General features: G+C 43.1%; 1 protein-coding gene across 1 annotated transcript in view; it reads left to right on the forward strand.

Annotated features, from left to right (window-relative positions):
- The window catches only part of SPATA31H1 (SPATA31 subfamily H member 1), a 34,192-nt gene extending 15,937 nt beyond the window's left edge, over positions 1–18,255 (forward strand). The window contains exon 5 of the mRNA XM_081484233.1: positions 373–18,255. Within this exon, the coding sequence (XP_081340359.1) occupies positions 373–18,034 (17,662 nt within the window). The 3' untranslated portion in view covers positions 18,035–18,255. The remainder of the gene's footprint in view (positions 1–372) is intronic.
- Positions 18,256–18,424: the final 169 nt, after the last annotated feature.

An 18,424-nucleotide genomic window follows, 5' to 3' on the forward strand; every position in this document is an offset into this window, starting at 1 on the left:
GTGGGGGTTGAAAGTGGTAGAGCTTTTAAGAGGGAGGAAAGAAGGGAGTGAAGGAGGGAGGGAGGGAGGGAAGGAGGAAGAGAGAGGGGAAGGGAAAAGAAAGATGGTTAGTTAGTTTTAGTAGTGGGGCAAAGTTTAAGAACCACTGGTCTGTGAATCATTTCTGATTGGAATGGGGACAAATGCCTCCCTTTTTCCTGGTGGAGGAATTCTTTCCATAAATAAGCAACTAATGTTGGGGAAAGCAACCTTTTTTGTTTGTTTGCCTTACCTCAGTCCAAAATATTTTGCATTCAAAATGGCCACTGTCTTTCCATTTTCCTACTTTTTCCTGTTTCAAAACAAATGGGAACTTTTCTCTTTATTTCTTAGATCAAGTCTTATGGAATTTGGTTTGCCTGAACCACAGGATACGATTTCTTCTTCCACCTCCTCTGTTTTTGTGGCTCAGGAGCCTGTTCTACCCCGTTGTGACTGTAAGAATGCAGAACATTCTACTGACAGTAGCATCTCCTCTGGATCATCCTACAGCTCGAGCCTGTCTCACCTTACTGTCTTTTCTGAAGAAACAACTTGGCAATTCCGGAGCCATAGTTTACCTATTTTACCCCAAAATCAACCTCCTGTGTTCAGGAACCAAGGCAGATCTCTGCCTTCTTTTAGGATTTCAGAGTTTGGGAAATCAGAACTTTTTCAGAATTTGGAAACTCTTTCATCCTTAAGCCCTCAAAGCACTTTTATCAACTCTCTTTTTGAATCCCCAGATCTCCACAGACAAGAAGGAAAAACAAAGGATAAGAGAAGGAGCAAGGGTGATTTGACATCAGATCATAAGCCAAATATTATCTTCAAAGAGAGACCACTATTGTCAGGGTCAGCTCCAATCCAGCTCTCTCCTTTGGCTAGGTGGGAGTTAGAGGGACATATGGCTTGGAAGGTTTGTACTTTGCGGAAACAAACAGTGCCTCTGCCTGTGAGGGAATCATGGGCAATGCTGAATTATCTAATTGAGGTGCAAGGAGGAGTCCCTGAACCAGAGAAACCCCAAATCCAGCTATCTATGCCCATTCATCAAAGCACTGAGCAAAATATCAACAATGAATCCCCAGACCTTCCATCTCTTCAGCTCCAGGGGAACACTGGAGTGGAATCTGGATTAAATAGAACAGAAACAAGAATTTCTCAGACTCTTATCCCAGGTAAGCAGTCACAACCTGGAGATGGCCCCCAAATCCTTGAATCCAGGCCATTGATGACATCAACAGGTATTCCACTTCCCAAAAGGTTAGGAGCTGACATCGCTCAAGAGGAAATGACTTTACTGAAGAAGGACCCAAAACATGTGCTAGAGCTTAATATAAAGCAGAGGGTCTTAGGTCTTCCAGACAAAAGGATACAGCAGCAACAGACCCAAGTGCCTAATATGGAGCTGACTCCACAGCTACCATACCAAGTCACAGATAGTGTAAAAGTTACTCCACTGGCATTACTTCAAGTCATGGATTCAATGGGGATGATTCCAGGTTCACATTCAGAAGTGATACAATCTGTGGGTTTGTTCCAATGGCCACCAAATGAAGTTGTAAAACCAATGGAAGCCATGGAAACAGTGCATGTAAGCCAAAAACCATCATATCAAGTCATTAAATCAGTGGAGGTAACCCCAAGACCTCAGCAGCAAGTTATGGAATCAAGAAAGATAACTTCAAGACCGCTGAATCAAGTCATAGATAATGTGAAGGTAACTCCGATAGCATTGCTTCAAGTCATGGATTCTATGGGGATGATTAAAAAATCACATCCACCTATCATACAGTCAATGGGAATGACCCCAACAATGCAATATCAAGTTATGGAGTCAGTAAAAAGGAGTACATTGTTGGACCATCAAGTCATACAACCAGGAAAGATGAGTCCAAGACTACAACATGCAGTCATAGAAACTGTGGAAATAACCCCAGGGCCACATAAAGTTATGCAATCAGTTGATGTAACATCAAGGCCACAAAGTCAAGTCACAGAATCACTGAAGATTACTCCAGGGCCAGTATGTCAAAATATGAAATCACTTGACATGATCCCCAGGCCATTGCATCAAGTGATGGATTACATGAAAGTGACTCCAGTGGCACTATTACAAGCTATGGATTTTATGGGGATAATTCCACCAACAAAGTCACATGTTATAAAATCTGGGTGTTTGATTCCAGATACACAGTCTCAAATTGCAAATTTAACCCCAAGGGCAATTCAATCAGATGGTTTGACTTCAAGCTCTCTTACTACTATTGGTACATTTGGAGTGGTAGAATCTGTGGGCTTACCTCCAAAGCCACCACATCAAGTCATGCAATCAGTAGGAGTGATTCCAATATCTCAAGCCAACTCCAAGAGTCTGGAGTTGACTCCTGGGCCATGTATTCAAGTGCCAGACTTTGAGGGGATGACTCCACAACCATATTATCAAGGCACAGAATCCATGGCATTAATACCAGGGCCATCTCATCAAGTCACGGAGTCTTCAAGGTTGACCCCATGGCATCAAATTCTGGAGTATTCAGAGATGAGTCCAAGGCAAAGTCATCATGTCATAGAAACTATGGAGTTGACCTCTGACACCTGGCTAAAAATGGAGAAATCTGCAGAGGTGACACATTCACATCATCAAATGATGGAATCTTTACGGACAATCCCAAGGTCATTGGGTAGAGGTACAAAATCTATGGGAATGAGCCAAAAGCCACTGCCTCAAGTCACAGAATCTGCAGAAATGTCCACTACATCAGTTCAAGATGTGAACTATAGAGAGATGAAATCAGTCCCACAACATAAGGTTATGAGTTCTAAGACGTTATCCCCAAGATTGCAAAATTTGAAGTCTGGGGAACTGGTTTTGGCAGCAGAGTCACAAAATATAAAACCTGTAGACATAACCACAGGTTCAGTCCCAGAACTGGGAAATTACAGCCAGCCAGTCTCAACTGTGAACTCTATAGACTTGGCCATAGAGCCACAATGGCAGAGTGTAAAACCTGAGGAGTTGGCCGCCATACCACAGGGGCAAAGTGAGAAATCTGTGCAGTCAGCCCCAGGCGCTCAGCTTCATGGTGTGAAATCTATCCAACTGATGCTGGGACCCCAACAACAAAGTAAAAAATCTACTGGGTTAGTTCCAGCACCACAGTTGCAAAGTAGGAAATCTATAGATTTGGTCCCCAGTTCACAGTCGCAAGGTATGGAATATGTTCATTTGGCCCTACTATCAGAGTTTCCAGGTATAAAAACTGTGGAATTATCTCCAAGAATAGTACAAAAAGATATGAAACCTATGGAGTTGGCCCTAAAGCCATGGTTACAAGATATAAGATCTGAGGAGACAGCCCCAGTACCATTGCTTGAAGATGTAAAAACTCCTCAAATGGTAGAAAGTACAAGACTGACTCCTGAGACAAAGGTAGAAGGTATGAAATATGAGGAACTGATCCCAGGAGCACACATTCAAGCAGTAAAATCTGTAGAGATAGACTCCAGACCAAATCATCAAATCATAGAACCTGAAGGACTGATCTCACAGTATCAAGCTTCAGAATATTTAGGGACGATCTCAGAACCAGGATATCCAGAAACAGAAGCAAAGCTAACCTCTGACACTTGTCACCATGTGAAAGAGTCTATGGGGTTGATACAATCATCTTTAGGAAGCACCCCCAGGTCATTGAGCCAAGCATCTATGCAGATGAACTCGATGTCATTCAGGGGCACTCTTGAGCCAGTGTCCCAAAGTGTGAGAGCCATGGATGAAACTCCAGTGTCACAGTACATGACACAAGAATCTCTGGAGTTGGTACAAGGATCAGAGATGCAAGGTATGAAATCAAAGATGTTGACCCCAGAGTCTCAAGATACGAAGTTTGTTCATCCGAATCGAGGACCATATTCAGAAGTTATGAACTATGAGGAGCTGATCTCAGAACCACAATTTCAAAATGTGAAATCTGTGTCACTGACCTCAGAACCACAGTCCACAAGTATAAAACCTGAGGAGTTGACTCTAGGGCCATTAAGGCATGATGATAATTTTGTGGATTTACATGTACCACTGGAAGAATCTAGTAGGTTAATTCCTGAATCACAGTTACAACATGTTGAATCAAGGAAAGTGACCATGGAACTGCATTTACAAGGATTGAAATCTGTGGGTCTAACTTCCAGACCAAGGCATCAAGACATAGCACCTACAGAGTTAGCTACTGAGATCTGGCCACAAGAGGAGGAATCTGTGAAACTGGTCTCACAGCTAGTCTTGAAACCTGGTGGTGTGATGCCCAGGCCGCATTTTCAAAAATTTTCAGAGCTGACTCCAGGTCAAGACCGTAAAGACACAGAAACCGTAAGACTGACTTCTGAGGCTTTGCCCCAAGTTAATTTGCCCCAATTAATGCAAAAACCAACAGATCAAGTTATAGAATCTGCAAGAATGACTCCTCTAAGGCCACATCTTCAAGATACAGAATCATCAGAGATACCCCTAAGGTCAGAATATGCAAACACAGAAACTGTGGGGTTCGCAACATTTCCAGTTGAAAACATCCAGGTGGTAATACCAGTACAATCGTATTCAGAAAAAGGATCTCTGGAGTTGACTTTAGAACCAAGGATGCACTATGAGATATCAGAGCCACTACTACAAAATTTGAAATATGTGAAGTTAACCTCTGAGTCATCCCCATTAGTGGTGGAATCTAAAGAGTTTATTACGGGACCAAACCCCCAAGTTACAGAGTTGACTCCAGAGCCACAGCTCCAGGAAGTAACATCCAGGCAGTTGGAGCCAGAGCCAAAACTACAAGACGTGAAATATGTTAATTTAATTCAACAGTCAACTACTACCAAAATGGTAGAATCAGAGAAGCCAATACAAGAGCCAGTGCTACAAAGTATGATAACAGAGGAACTGACTCATAAGGTACAGCTCCAAGGTGTGTCCCTGGGACCACAGTTGCATAGTGTAAGATTTTCAGAGTTATCTCCCGAGCCACCACTTCAAGGAGAAAGACTTTTAGATTTAATCTCAGGGTCTCCACATCACAGTGTGACGTCTGATGAATTGACCCCAGGTTCCCCAATACAAGAAATAAAATTGTCAGATTGTATCCCAGGACCAAAGCGTCAAAGTGTTGTATCTACACAGTCAACAGCAAAACCACAAACTCAAAGTACAAAATTCGTGGAACTAAGCTCAGGACCATGCTTACAAGGTGTCAGATTTTCTGATTTGACTCCAGACCCAAAGCATCAAGGTTTCAAACACGTGCAGTTAATGCCAGGAACACAGCTTCAAGATACAAAGCCTGTAGGATTTGTAACAGAGTCATCTTTGCAGTTAAGTCAAGGGCTCCCGGTTGAAAATATGAAATCTATTCTGTCTATTGAAGGGTCACAGTTTCATAGCATGAAATCAGTGAAACTGACCTCAGAACTACAATTTCAAGATATAAAATCTGAGGAACTGAACCTAGGGTCAAGGCAGCAAGATGTCAAATTTTCTGAATTGACCTCAGGGCCAAAGCTTCAAGGTGTTAAATTTGGGAAGCAAATCCAAGAATCACCGTTTCATAGTGTGACTTCCATGGAGACAACTCTAGAGTTAGGGCTTCAAGATTCTAAATCAGCAAAGATGTCTCCAGGGCTTCAAGGTATGAAACAGGTGGGGCCATGGCTACAAGATGTCAAATTTTGTGATCTAACATCAGGAGTTCAGTCTCAAGGTGTGAAATCCTCTGAGTTAAACTCAGGGCCACAACTACAATATGTGAAGATTTTTGAGTTAACTCCAGAACCAAAGATGCAAGGAGAAAGACCTATGAAGTTGGCCTCAGGACCTGAGCAGCAAGGGGTTAAGCCTGAGATGTTAGGACCAAAGCCACTGTTTCAAGGCATAAAATGTGAAGCAGCAGACCAAATGTCAAGCTTTGAAGGTGACATTTCTTATAAATTAGTTTCAGAGCCACAGAGACCAGAGGCAAAATCTATGGAGGTGTCTCCTGGACTCCAGGTGCCAAGTGTAAACTATTCTGAGTTGACCGGAAGACCACTGTTACAAGTTATGAAATCTTCTGGATTGACCCAAAGACCACAGATGCAAGATGTAAAACCTGCAGCGAGGACCCCAGTCTCAAAGGTTGAAGGTTTACAATCTGAGGCACTAATGCCAGAGCCACAGCTGGAAGATACAAAATCTGTGAAGTTAACCCCAGGACCACATTTAGGAAGTATGAAATCTATTCAGTTAACATCAAAGCCACAACTGGGAAATGTTAAATCTATGGTGTTAACCCCTGGGTCACAGGGGGAAGATGTGAAACCGGTAGAGGTGACCCCAGGCTCAAAACTTCATGGTTTAATATCTGAGTTGCTGTCCTCAGAGTCAGAGTTGAAAGATGTGAACTCTGCAGTCTTAACTCCAGGACAACATCCAAGAGGTATGAAATCTACATTGCTAACCCCAAGTCCACAGCTGGAAGGTAAAAAATCTGTGGAGATAACCTCAGGACCACCGAGAGATGTCAAATCTGTGAAACTCACCTCAGATTTCAAGCTTCAAGGTGTGAAATCTGATGTGTTGGCACTGTCCTTAAGAAATCAAGGATTAAAAACTGTGACATTCATCCCAAGAACGCAACTGCAAGATGTGAAAGCTGTGGAATTGAAACTTGGGCCAAGGATGCAAGATGAGAATTCTGTGTTTTTGGCACCAAGGTCATTGCTCCAAGGGCCTCAACTGCAAGGTATGAAACCTCGGGAACTGACTGCAAAGCCCCAAACGCAAGATGTGAAAATTTTGCAGCTAACCCCACGTCCAAAGCTTCAAAGTTTAAAACCTGTAGAGGAGACTCCAGATCAAGAGCTGCAATTTGCAAAACCTGTGAAGTTGACCCCAAGGCTAAAGAAGCAGTTAGTAAAATCTGTGAATGCAAGCAGAAGACAAAAGTTTCAAGGAGTAAAATCTGTGGATTTAGCCCCAAAGCAACAGTTTCAAGAGAAGGCACTTGTGAACTTAACTCCTGGGCCAAAACAGGTTGGTGAGATGTCTGTAATTTCATCAGAGCAGCAATGTGTGAATTCAGAGTCACTGAAGAGAGGGTCTAAGTCAGAAGATGGGATGTCTTGGGAGTTAATTCCAGAGCTAAAATTTAAAGACGGAAAATTAGTAGATCTCAACTTTGAGTTACAGTTGAAAGGTAGGAAATCATCAGAATTGACTCCAGAATCAAATATTCAAGGTGTAAAATCTAAAAAGTTAAAACTTGAACCACAGTTGCAAAGTCTGAAGTCTCCCAAGTTGACCCCAGAACCACAGTTACACCAAGTAAAATCCTCAAAGTCAACTTCAGAGCCACAGCTTCAAGGTGTGAAAACTGCTGAGTTTAAACACGAGCCACAGCCTGAAAGCATGAAACGTATTCAGTGGATACCAGGATGTGAGTTCCAAGACGTGAAATCTGCAGAGTTAAATCTTAAGTCACAACCTCAAGGTGGCAAATTTGTAGAGCTGAAATCTTCAATACAGTTAAGAGATACGAAGTCATCTGAATTGTATCTGGGGCCAAAAATTCAAGGTACGGCATATATGAAGTGCAACCTTGGGCCACAGTTGAAGAGGGTGAAAACTCCTGAGTTGTCCCCAGGACCACAGTTGCAAGAAGGAAAAGTTTTGGCATCAACCTCAGAGCCACAATTTAAAGGTATGAAAATTATGGAGTTAAACCAAAAGCCACAGTTTGGAAGTACGAAAACTGTTCAGTGGATGTCTGCACCAGTGTTTCCAAGGGTGAAATCTCTGCTAAATCTTGAGTTGCAACCTCATTGGGTCAACCCAAAAGAGTTGATACAGTTAAGAGATATGAAGTCATCTGTATTGACCCCAAGGCCAAAGCTTCAAGATGTACAACCTTTGACATCACTCCAAGAGTCTCAGGCTCAAGGTCTCAATTTGAAACCCTGTCTACAGTTTAGCAGTATGAAATCATGTGACCTGACTTCCAAGTCAAAGCTCTGTGATATAAAATCTATGACATTCAAATCTAGGCTTAACTTGCAAGAAGGGGAATCTCCTTCATTGACCCCAGGACCATGGCTTCAAGAAGTGAAACCATTACAGTCAGCCCCAGGAACACAGCTTCAAGGTGTGACATCTCCATTGCTTACACAAGAGCCACAGTTTCCTGAGGTGAAATCTGAGGTATTAAGCCAAGGGTCACAATTACAAAGTGATAAAACTATAGAGTTGAATTCCCTATTACACTTGAAAAGTATGAAGTCATCTGAGCTGACTCTTCAGCCAAAGCTTCAGGGTGTGAAATCTGGGGATTTCAATGCTGGGCCACAGTGGCAAGGTCTAAAATCTTCTAAGCCACCGTTTGAGACGAAGTCCCAAGATAAGAAAGTTACTGAGTTAATCCCTGGCTCACAGTTGCAAGGTACAATGTTTTCTAAATTGACTGTGGGGACAAAGATTCAAAGTGTCAAATATACAGATTTTGACCCTAGGTCTTTGTTACAAGGTGTAAACTCTTCTGGGCGGACCTCAAAGGCCAAGCTTCAAGATGTAAAGCATAAAGAATTTAGCCCCAGTCCCCAGTTGCAAGTTCTGAAATCTTCTGAGCTGATCCCGAGATCAAAGCTTCAAAATGTGAAACTGGTGTTCAACTCTGAGTCACAATTTCAAGGAGAGAAATCTTCTCAATTAATCTCAGACTCAAAGTTACAAGATGTGGAATCTGCCAAGTCCACATCTGGGCCACCGTCGCAAAGTGTGAAATCTGAGTTGACACTGAGGACAAATCTTCAAAAAGTGAAATCAGTGGAATTCAAGTCAGGTCCACAGTTGCAAGATATAAAATCTTCCAAGTTGATCACGGGTATAAAGCTTCAAGGTGTAAAATCTATGAATTTCAGGTCTGGTTCAAACTTGCAGGGTGTGAAATTGTCTGAAGTTATCCCAAGGGAGAAGCTTCAAGGTGTGAAGTCTGTAGACCTGAAACCTAGTCCAAAGTTACAAGGTGCAAAATCTGATTTGACTCTGGGGAGGAAGATTCCAGTTGTGAGATCAGTAGAGTCAGACTCAGGCCAACACTTACAAGATATGAAATGTTCTGAACTGATCATGGGTATAAATCTTCAAGATGTAAAATCTAAAGGGTTAAGTTCTAGACCACACTTTCAAGGTATGAAATCTTCTGAAGCGGTCTTAGGGACAACGCTTCAGGAAGCGAAATCGATGTTCAACTCTGAACCACAGATACAAAGTAAAAAATGTTCTGAATTGATTCAAGGGACAAAGCTTCAAGATGAAAAATCCTTAGAGTTCAACCATGGACTGAAGTTACAATGTGGGAAATCTGAGTTAACCCAGAAGAGGGAACTTCAAGGTGTGAAATCAGTGGAGTTCAACCCTCAACCACAGAGACAGGGTGAGAAATCTGATTTGAGGCTAGGGTGGAGGCTTCAAGATTTGAAATCTGTTGTTCCATGTCTGCAAGGTATGACATCCTCAGAGTTAACAGCAAACACAAAGCTTCAAAGTGGAGAATCTATGGAATTCATCACCAGGCCAATGTGGCAAGATATGAAACCTTTTGAATTGACTCTTGGTACAAAGGTACAAGATGTGAAATCTTTTGGGTTCAACTCAGCTCCACAGTTACAAGATAGAAAATTGTCTATGTTGACATCAAAGGCACATCTTCAAGGTGTGAAATCTATGGAATTTAACCCTGTGGCAGAGTTGCAAGATGCAAAATCTTCTGGACCTATAAAGCTTCAATTGATGAACTCTACAGAAGTCAATCCTGGCCTAGAATTTCAGATTGCAAAATCCTGTAAGTTGGCCTTGGAATCAAAGATTCGCAGTGGGATATTGTCTAAGAGCAATACTAGAAAGCAAAAGCAAGAGGAGAAATCATATAAGTTGAATCCATGGCAAGAGCTTCAAAGTGTAAAAGTCATGATGTTCAGTCCTAGGACACACTCACAACATATAAACTCTTCAGAATCATGCAAAGGGACAAAGCTTCAAAATGTGAAGTCTTTGGAATTCAATCCTGACCAACAGCTGCAAGATGTGAAATCTTCTGATTTGAGTCTGGGAACAAGTCACCAAGGTATTCAATCTTTAGAGTTCAATCCTGGACCACAGTTGCAACAGGTAAAATCTGAATTGAGCACAGAAATAAAGCTTCCAGATGAGAAATTGCTGGAATTCAAGCATGAGCCTAAATTACAAGGTGGGAAATGCTCTGAACTGAAGCCAGGGCCACAACTTCAATGTGTGAATTATACACCATTCAACACTGGGTCACAAGTGCAAGATACAAAATCTTCAGAGTTGAATCCTAGTACGGAGCTTCAAGGTAGAAAATCTAAGGTGCTCTGCGTTGGGCCAGATTTGCAAGGTGTGAATTCTTCTGCATTCATTTCAGAACCAAAACTTCAGTGTGTAAATCCAACTGAATGCAAGCCTAGGTCACATTTGCAAGGTACAAGCTCTTCTAAATTAACTTCAGTTTCAAAATTTCAAGGTATGGAGTCTTCTAAGTTAAATTCAGGGACAGAGCTTCAAAATGAGACATCTATGGTGTTCAACCCTGGACCACATTGCCAAGGTCTGAAAGGAGCAAAATCATTTGAGTTGACTTCAGGGAAAAAATGTCAACATATGGGATCTGAGGTGAGACTAAGCACAGAGAATCAGTGTGAGACATCTATGGTGTTCAACCCTGGACCACATTGCCAAGGTTTGAAACCTGAATTGAGTCCAGAGTCCAAGTTTCTAAGTGTAACACCCACAGAATGCAACCTGGGGCCACAGATGCAGTGTGCAAATTCTGAGTTGAATCCAGAGCCAAAATCACAATGTTTAAATTCTATGGGTTGCAAATGTGGGCCACCTTTGCAAGGTATAAAATCTCTTGAGTTGACTTCAGGGGAAAAATGTCAATATATGGGAACTAAAGTGAATCCAGGCACAGAGAATCAATGTGAGACATCTATAGTGTTCAATCCTGGACCACACTGCCAAGGTCTGAAATCTGAATTGAGTCCAGAGTCAAAGTTTCTAAGTGTAGCACCCACGGAATGCAACCCTGGGCCGTGGATGCAGTGTGCAAAGTCTTTTGAATTGAATCCAGAACCAAAATCACAATGTTCAAATTCTATGGGTTGCAAATGTGGGCCACCCTTGCAAGGTATAAAATCCCTTGAGTTGACTTCAGGGGAAAAATGTCAAAATATGGGATCTGAAGTGAAGCCATGCACAGGGAATCAATGTGAGACATCTATGGTGTTCAATCCTGGACCACACTGCCGAGGTTTGAAATCTAAATTGAGTCTAGAGTCAAAGTTTCTAAGTGTAACACCCACAGAATGCAACCCTGGGCCACAGATGCAGTGTGCAAAGTCTTCAAAGTTGAAGCCAGAGCCAAAATCACAATGTTTAAATTCTGTGGGTTGCAAACGTGGGGCATCTTTGCAAGGTACAGAATCCCTTGAGTCAACTTCAGGGGAAAAATGTCAAAATATGGGATCTGAAATGAAGCCATGTATACGGAATCAATGTGAGACATCTATGGTGTTCAACCCTGGGCCACATTGCCAAGGTTTGAAATCTGAATTGATTCCAGGGTCAGAGTTTCTAAGTGTAACACCCACAGAATGCAACCTGGGCCCACAGATACAGTGTGAAAATTCTTCTGAGCTGAATCCAGAGCCAAAATTACAATGTGTAGATTCTATGAAGTGCAAATGTGGGCCACCCTTGCAAGGTATAAAATCTCCTGAGTTAACTTCAGGGACAAAATGTAAAGGTAGGAAAGCTTCTGATTTTAATCCAGGGCCAGAACTTCAAGGTATAAAACCTGTTATGTTCAACCCTGTGCAGGATTTACAAGACATAAAATGTGAATTGACTCCAGGGACAAAGTCTCAAGATAGAACCTCAACAAAGTTCAACACTGGCCCACAGCAGCAAGGTGTGAATTCTACTGGGTTGAATTCAGGGTTAGAACTTCAATACTTAAGTTCTGTAAAGTCTAATCCAGGGCCACAGATGCATGGTATGAAACCCTCTGAAATGAAACCTGGGCCAGAATCTCATGGTACAAAATCTATGTTGTTCAACCTGGAATCACACTTGCAAGAAGCAAAATCTCCTGAGTTAACTTCAGGGACAAAGTTTCCAGAAGTCCAATTTTTGGTCAACCACGCTGGGTCAGAGCAACAAGTTGTGCAGTCTGTGTTCACTTTGGGCCCTCAGTTAAATGTTATGAAACCTATGTTATTTTTACCAGAGCAACTGTTTGAAGATATAAAATCTATGAAGATGAACAAAGAGCCACTGCTCTGTGGTACCAATTCCACAAAACTGATTTCAGACTCTGAGCTGCAGAATTTGAAATGGAACGTGTTTGCTCTAGAGCCATGTTTTCAAAAAATGAAACCTATGGAGTTAAATTCAGGGCCACATCCTCAAGTTATGAATTGTGAGGAGTTGCCCTCACACCTCAGGCAGCATGGTATAAGATCTGTGGTGTTTGCACAAGAGCCACGTTTTCAAGATGGGAAACCTCTGGAGTTGAAACCAGAGACACAACCTCAAGATGTGAATTCTAAGAAATTGATTTCTTGCTTCAGGCAGAAGTCTATAGTGTCTGTATCAGTGCCATGTTCTCAAGACATGAAATCTGTGAAGTCAAACCTACTGCCCCAATCTCAAAGTATGAATTTTTTAGGATCATCATCATGTCTCAGTTCACAGTGTGTTAAATCTGAGATCTCTGCACCAGAGCCATGTGTTCAAAATATGAAATCTGTAGAGTTGACACCAGGATCCCAAGAACAAGGCATGAATTGCCAGGAGCTGACTTCAGGATTGCAAGGTGTGAAATCAGTAATCTTGGCACCAGAGTCAATTAAGAACTTCATACCAGGACCAATGTTGACTAGTGTCAAATTTTCAAATTTGTCTCCAAAATCACAGCAACAAGGTGTGAAACATTTGGAGTTTACTCCAGAACCAAAGTTGCAAAGCACAAGGCATGCAAAATCGTCTTCAGTGTCTCTGCAACAAGCTATAAAATCTGTGGAGTTAGCATCAGAGTCACTGTTTCAAAGACCAAAATCTGAGGATCTAACTCCAAGAACAAGCTCTCAAATGATAGGCTCCTCTGAAATCATCTCTAGGCCAGGGCATCAGTTTGTAGAACACACAGAGATGATTCCAAAGCCAATGCATCGAGTCCCTAAATCTGTTAGTTTGACTTCAATACCAATTTATCAAGTCACAGATTCTTCAAAAATGGCACAAAGGTTGGCACATCAAGACACAGTAACTGTAAAGAAATCTGTGAAGCTGACCCAAAAGCTAAAAGGAAAAGCCATGAAAGCTTCAGGAATGCCTCTGAAACTAGATCTTCAAGTACCAGAATTTGTTGATCTGACTCCAGTGCTAAGGAATCAAGGTTCAAAATCCTTAGAATTAACACCAAAGAAAAGCCACCAAATTCCGGAAACTCTGGAGTTGCTTTCTCAGTCAGGGTCCCAACTTAAGGAGTTACATACAGGGCTGCTGCAGCAAGTTGTGGAATCTGAAGGGATGACTTCAGGACCCAAGGATCACATTACAGAAACTATGGGGTTGACCTTCAAGACAAAGCTGCAAGGGGAGGAATTTCTTGGAATGAGTCCAAAACCAATAAGTAAAACCACTGATGCAGAGAGATATCCAAGGCCCTACCCTCAAACCTGGGAATCTGTGGAGGTGATCTCTGAGCAAAAACTGCCAAGGGGAGAGTCTGTAGCATTGATTACAAAGACATTTCAAGATGTCCCAGAATCTTCAGAGATGACAGAAGGAATACGATATCAAGTTCCTGGGTCTGTGGGTTTGACCTCTAAGCGATTCCTAAAGGCAAAGCAAATAGGTCAAGTTGCAGGACATGTAGAATCTGCAGAGGTCACCACTGAGACATGGCAACAAGGGGAGGGAAAAATGAAGCTAACACAGTCACAGAATCAAAGTATGAAATGTTCAGAAACAGCCCCAGGACTACTGGGTGAAATTACAGAATTCACGAGGATTAGTCCAAAGCCACTAGAACAAGTCACAAACTCTACAAAGACACAGCTTCAAGTTGCTCAAGCAGTAGGGGTAAAGCCAGTAGCTCCCATCAGAGTTGCTACACCTGTGAAACTGACTCCTGGGCCACCATTTCAAGTTGTGAAGTCTGTGACGTTAACGTCATGGCCAAATTCTCATATGGTAGACTGTGTTGAGTTGACTTCAAAACCACAAGATGTGAGACCTTCAGAGTTTACCTCAGGCCTAAGGTTGCAAAATGCAAAACTTAAGAAATTAAGCACAGAACCAAAGTACCAAACTTTGAAAAGAATGGATTTGACAGGGTTTCAAATTGTAAAGACTGTGGGGCCACCATTTCAAATTGTAAAATCTGAGGAATTAGCACCAGGGCCAATTCCCAAGATTGCAGAACCAATAGGATTGGGGCTTAAGGCAACAAATTACTTGGATTTATTCACAAGGCTACATCTTCAAGAACCAGTAGAATCTGTAGTATTAACTCCAAGGTCAAATATTGAAGTGAAATCTGCAGAATTAACCACAAATCCAACATCTACACTTGAGGCACCTACACTGTTAAATCATAAACAAGGATTTCAGGCTGAGAAACCTACAGGGATAAAAACAGGACCTCCTCAAATCATGGAATCTGAGGATTTGAATCTAAGTGAGGTATGTCAGAATAAGGACTCTGAGGAGGGATCATCAGAAGAAGAGTTACAAACAGGGAATTATTTCTCTAGGTTTCTACACAACTCTTCAGACTCACTCATCTCAAGTTCTGTCAGAACATCTGAATTAGATCTTTGGGATTCTGAGATGCCACAAGTATCAAGTGTGTTGGATATAGAAAACCTTGCGACAGATATTTTGCAACCTGAGGAGTCTTTTATAGACCTTGATATGATACAATCTTCAACTTTTTCCTTATCCCTTCATAACCAACCCCCTGATGAGACAGCTATTGCTGTAAAAAACTCAAATTTTGAGATCCCAGGAGTGGATGTCATACCTAATGAAAGGACTAAGAGGAGACATGTGGAGGAGTCAGAGAGCTCACTCCAGAGACTCTCACAACATTCACCACAAGACTGGAGATCACCACCTAGGTTTTTCCAGGCAGAATCAGGGGCTCAAAGAGCCCTTTCCTGGCCTGTCCTGGGTAGGCAACGGAATGTCTGGGAGAGTCGCTCCTCGAGGCCACGACTACCTAGAAAATATCTCTCCAATATGCTAATGCTGGGGAATGTCTTGGGGACCACTATGGAAAGGAAGCTTTCTTCTCAAACATCTTTAACAGAAAGAGCCATTGAAAATACCTGTCAATCTATTCAGAATTTATTTGGGGTTCCAGCTGAATTGATGACATCTTCTGAGAGACTGCTTGAGAAGGGTCAAGGTACTATTTCTCAGCCTTCAGTGGTCAAAAACTACATTCAGAGACATACTTCATGCCATGGTCATGAGAAAAAAACACCCTTAAGGATGTGGACACGTAGTTCCATGCCCTCCATAATACAGCACTACTCTGGGAGTAGAACGAGAACAAAGAAAACAAATTCAAAACCCTGCGATATATCCCAGGAAGTCATTCAGTACATGCCTGTTTCATGCACAGGGAGTCAGCCTCCTGCCCCAGCAAAGTCACAGTCTTCCCTCAACATATTTTTTGCCAGGAGAGATTCTGTTCCAATGGAAGAGACTGAGAACTCACAGAGTGATTCACAGACAAGGAGTTTTGAGTCCCAACACTCTCTCAAGCCAAGTTATCCTTCCCAGGCCAAGACTGACTTCTCAGAACAGTTCCAGCTGCTACAAGATTTACAGCTAAAAATAGCAGCAAAACTGTTGAGGAGTCAAATACCCCCCAATGTACCTCCACCTTTAGCTTCAGGTCTGGTCCTAAAATATCCTATCTGCCTACAGTGTGGCCGATGTTCAGGATTTAATTGCTGTCATAAATTACAGGCCGCTTTTGGGCCTCACCTTCTTATCTATCCACAGCTTCACCTTGTAGGCACTCCTGAAGGCCATGGAGAGATTAGGTTACATCTTGGCTTTAGGTTGCGAACTGGTAAAAGACCCCAGCTCCCAAAGTATCACAGAAGAGACAGACCAGTCACACCAAGGAGCCTTAGATCAACATCATTAAGGAAAGCTAAAGGTTATACACGAGTTTCCAAGAGTCCTACTTCTTCAACAGATTTCCAATCTGGGTCTTTCCAGTCTCCTACTCCTATAGAAGTCCACATCAGGCGAAGGCAATATGACAGATCTAGCCTAGTAGAAAAGACAGAAATTAGAGAGCCTGGACACTATGAGTTCACTCAAGTTCACTCTCTATCAGAGAGTGACTCTGAAAGCAATCAGGATGAAAAATGGGCTAAAGTGAGAACCAAAAAGACCCATGATTCAAAATATCCAATGAAAAGAATCCCCAAGGGAGTTAGATCACAAAATACAAAGTTCTACACAAATGGTAGAGCTATAATACAGAGTTCCTCTAGGGAATTACCAAACCAGTTAAGAAGGAAGAGGAGTGGAGCATCTCAGACAACCACCGCCTCTTTAAAAAGACAACCTAAGAAATCCTCCCAACCAAAATTTATTCAATTGCTTTTTCACGGCCTAAAGCAGGCAATTCAAACAGCACACAGAATTATGGCTTTGGCTGGGCAGAAGCCTGAGGGCACAACAAGGTCAGACTATTTCTGGTCAAGCAAAACCTACCTTCCAAAACAAAAAGCCGAAGACTATTGCTTAACAAGAGACAGCAAAAGACACAGGATGCCAACTCTCAAGCTAAGGCATTCAGACTCAGTCACCAAGCAGGAGAGCACACGGTGGGAAGAAACAGACCAATTCAGACCAGCTCAACAGCCAAAAAGGGATAGCTCTTTCCAACTCAGACCTAAGCAATTACCCAAGCCCACAGTTTCCCAAAGAAGTACTACTCTCAAAAACACCTCAACCAGCCAGTGTTTGGGTCCTGTTCAAAATGACAGTAGTAGCAGAGCTAAGAAAAACTTTAATAGAAATGAAATCTCTAACCAGGAGTCCAAGAACTTCAAACCAGGAATCACAGTTCATGCTGGAGGGAGACTCTTACAACCTGGTTCTCTTATGAAAAGGACCTCACACAGTCACCTCAAAGGGAAACCCACACACAAGGAACGAAACCACCAGAGCTTCCACTTCAGTAGGGAAGCAACCCCATGTTATTCTTCTGGAAGGAGCCAATATAGTCCCTCTGAGAGGGGCCAGCACAGTACCTCTGAGAGGAGCCATAGAAGTGCCTCTGAGAGAAACCACCGCAGTGCCTCTGAAAGGAGCCATCGCAGTGCCTCTGAGAGGAGCCATCGAAGTCCTTCTCGGAGGAGCCATCAAAGTGCCTCTGAGAGAAGCCATCGAAGCGCCTCAGAGAGAAGCCATCGCAGTGCCTCTGAGAGAAGCCAGCCAAGCCCTTCTCAGAGGAGCCATCGCAGTCTCTCTGAGAGGAGCTATCGAGGTCCCTCTGAGAGGAGATGTCGCAGTCCCTCTGAGAGGAGATGTTGCAGTCCCTCTGAGAGGAGATGTCGCAGTCCCTCTGAGAGAAGGTGTCGCAGTCCCTCTGAGAGGAGCAATCGCAGTCTCTTTGAGAAAATTCGTCGCAGTTCCTCTGAGAGGAGAGGACACAGTGCTTCTGAGAGAAGACAGCACAAGCCCTCTGAAGGGAGCGGGCAAAGTCCCTCAGAGAGGAGCCACCACAATCCCCTCAAGGATAGACTCAAACACAGCTCCCCTAGGGAGAGGCCCAGACATGGTTTGAGTAAAGACTTCAAGAGTAACTTTAACACGTCTCCTAGAGACCACACCAAAAATCCCCAAAGGAGGGCAAGTTTGGAGGCCTGTCGCTAGTAGATGGAAGAGACCCGCCCCCGTTATTCATTGCCTAGCTCAAGTCTCCCCCGAGCAGCCCTGGCTTCTTTCCTACTCGGCCAAGGCCTCCACTTCCTAAGCCTTCAGCAATGAAAGAGCTTCTTCGTCTCTCCACCTGGGGGGAGGGAGAGCGGGAATGGGTCTGTCATTTCCCCAAGATAAATAAAGGGCAATAATTGACCTTCCTGTGCATCAAGAAAGACCACTCTTCTTGCGGGGTGCAGCCTGGGGGCGCCGAAGGGGAGGAGAGCTTGTGCAAACCGAGGGAACGAAAGGGAGAGGCTCTCAGGCCAAAGTTGACGCTCCAAACCCCACCCCAGTTTCCCGGGTCCCACGGCGCACTGCCGGGGCGGGGAGCAAAGGGGGGCT

The sequence above is a fragment of the Giraffa tippelskirchi genome, chromosome 4 (genome assembly GCF_054371585.1).
Source record: "Giraffa tippelskirchi isolate mGirTip1 chromosome 4, T2T-mGirTip1v1.2.pri, whole genome shotgun sequence".
Classification (NCBI taxonomy): domain Eukaryota; kingdom Metazoa; phylum Chordata; class Mammalia; order Artiodactyla; family Giraffidae; genus Giraffa; species Giraffa tippelskirchi.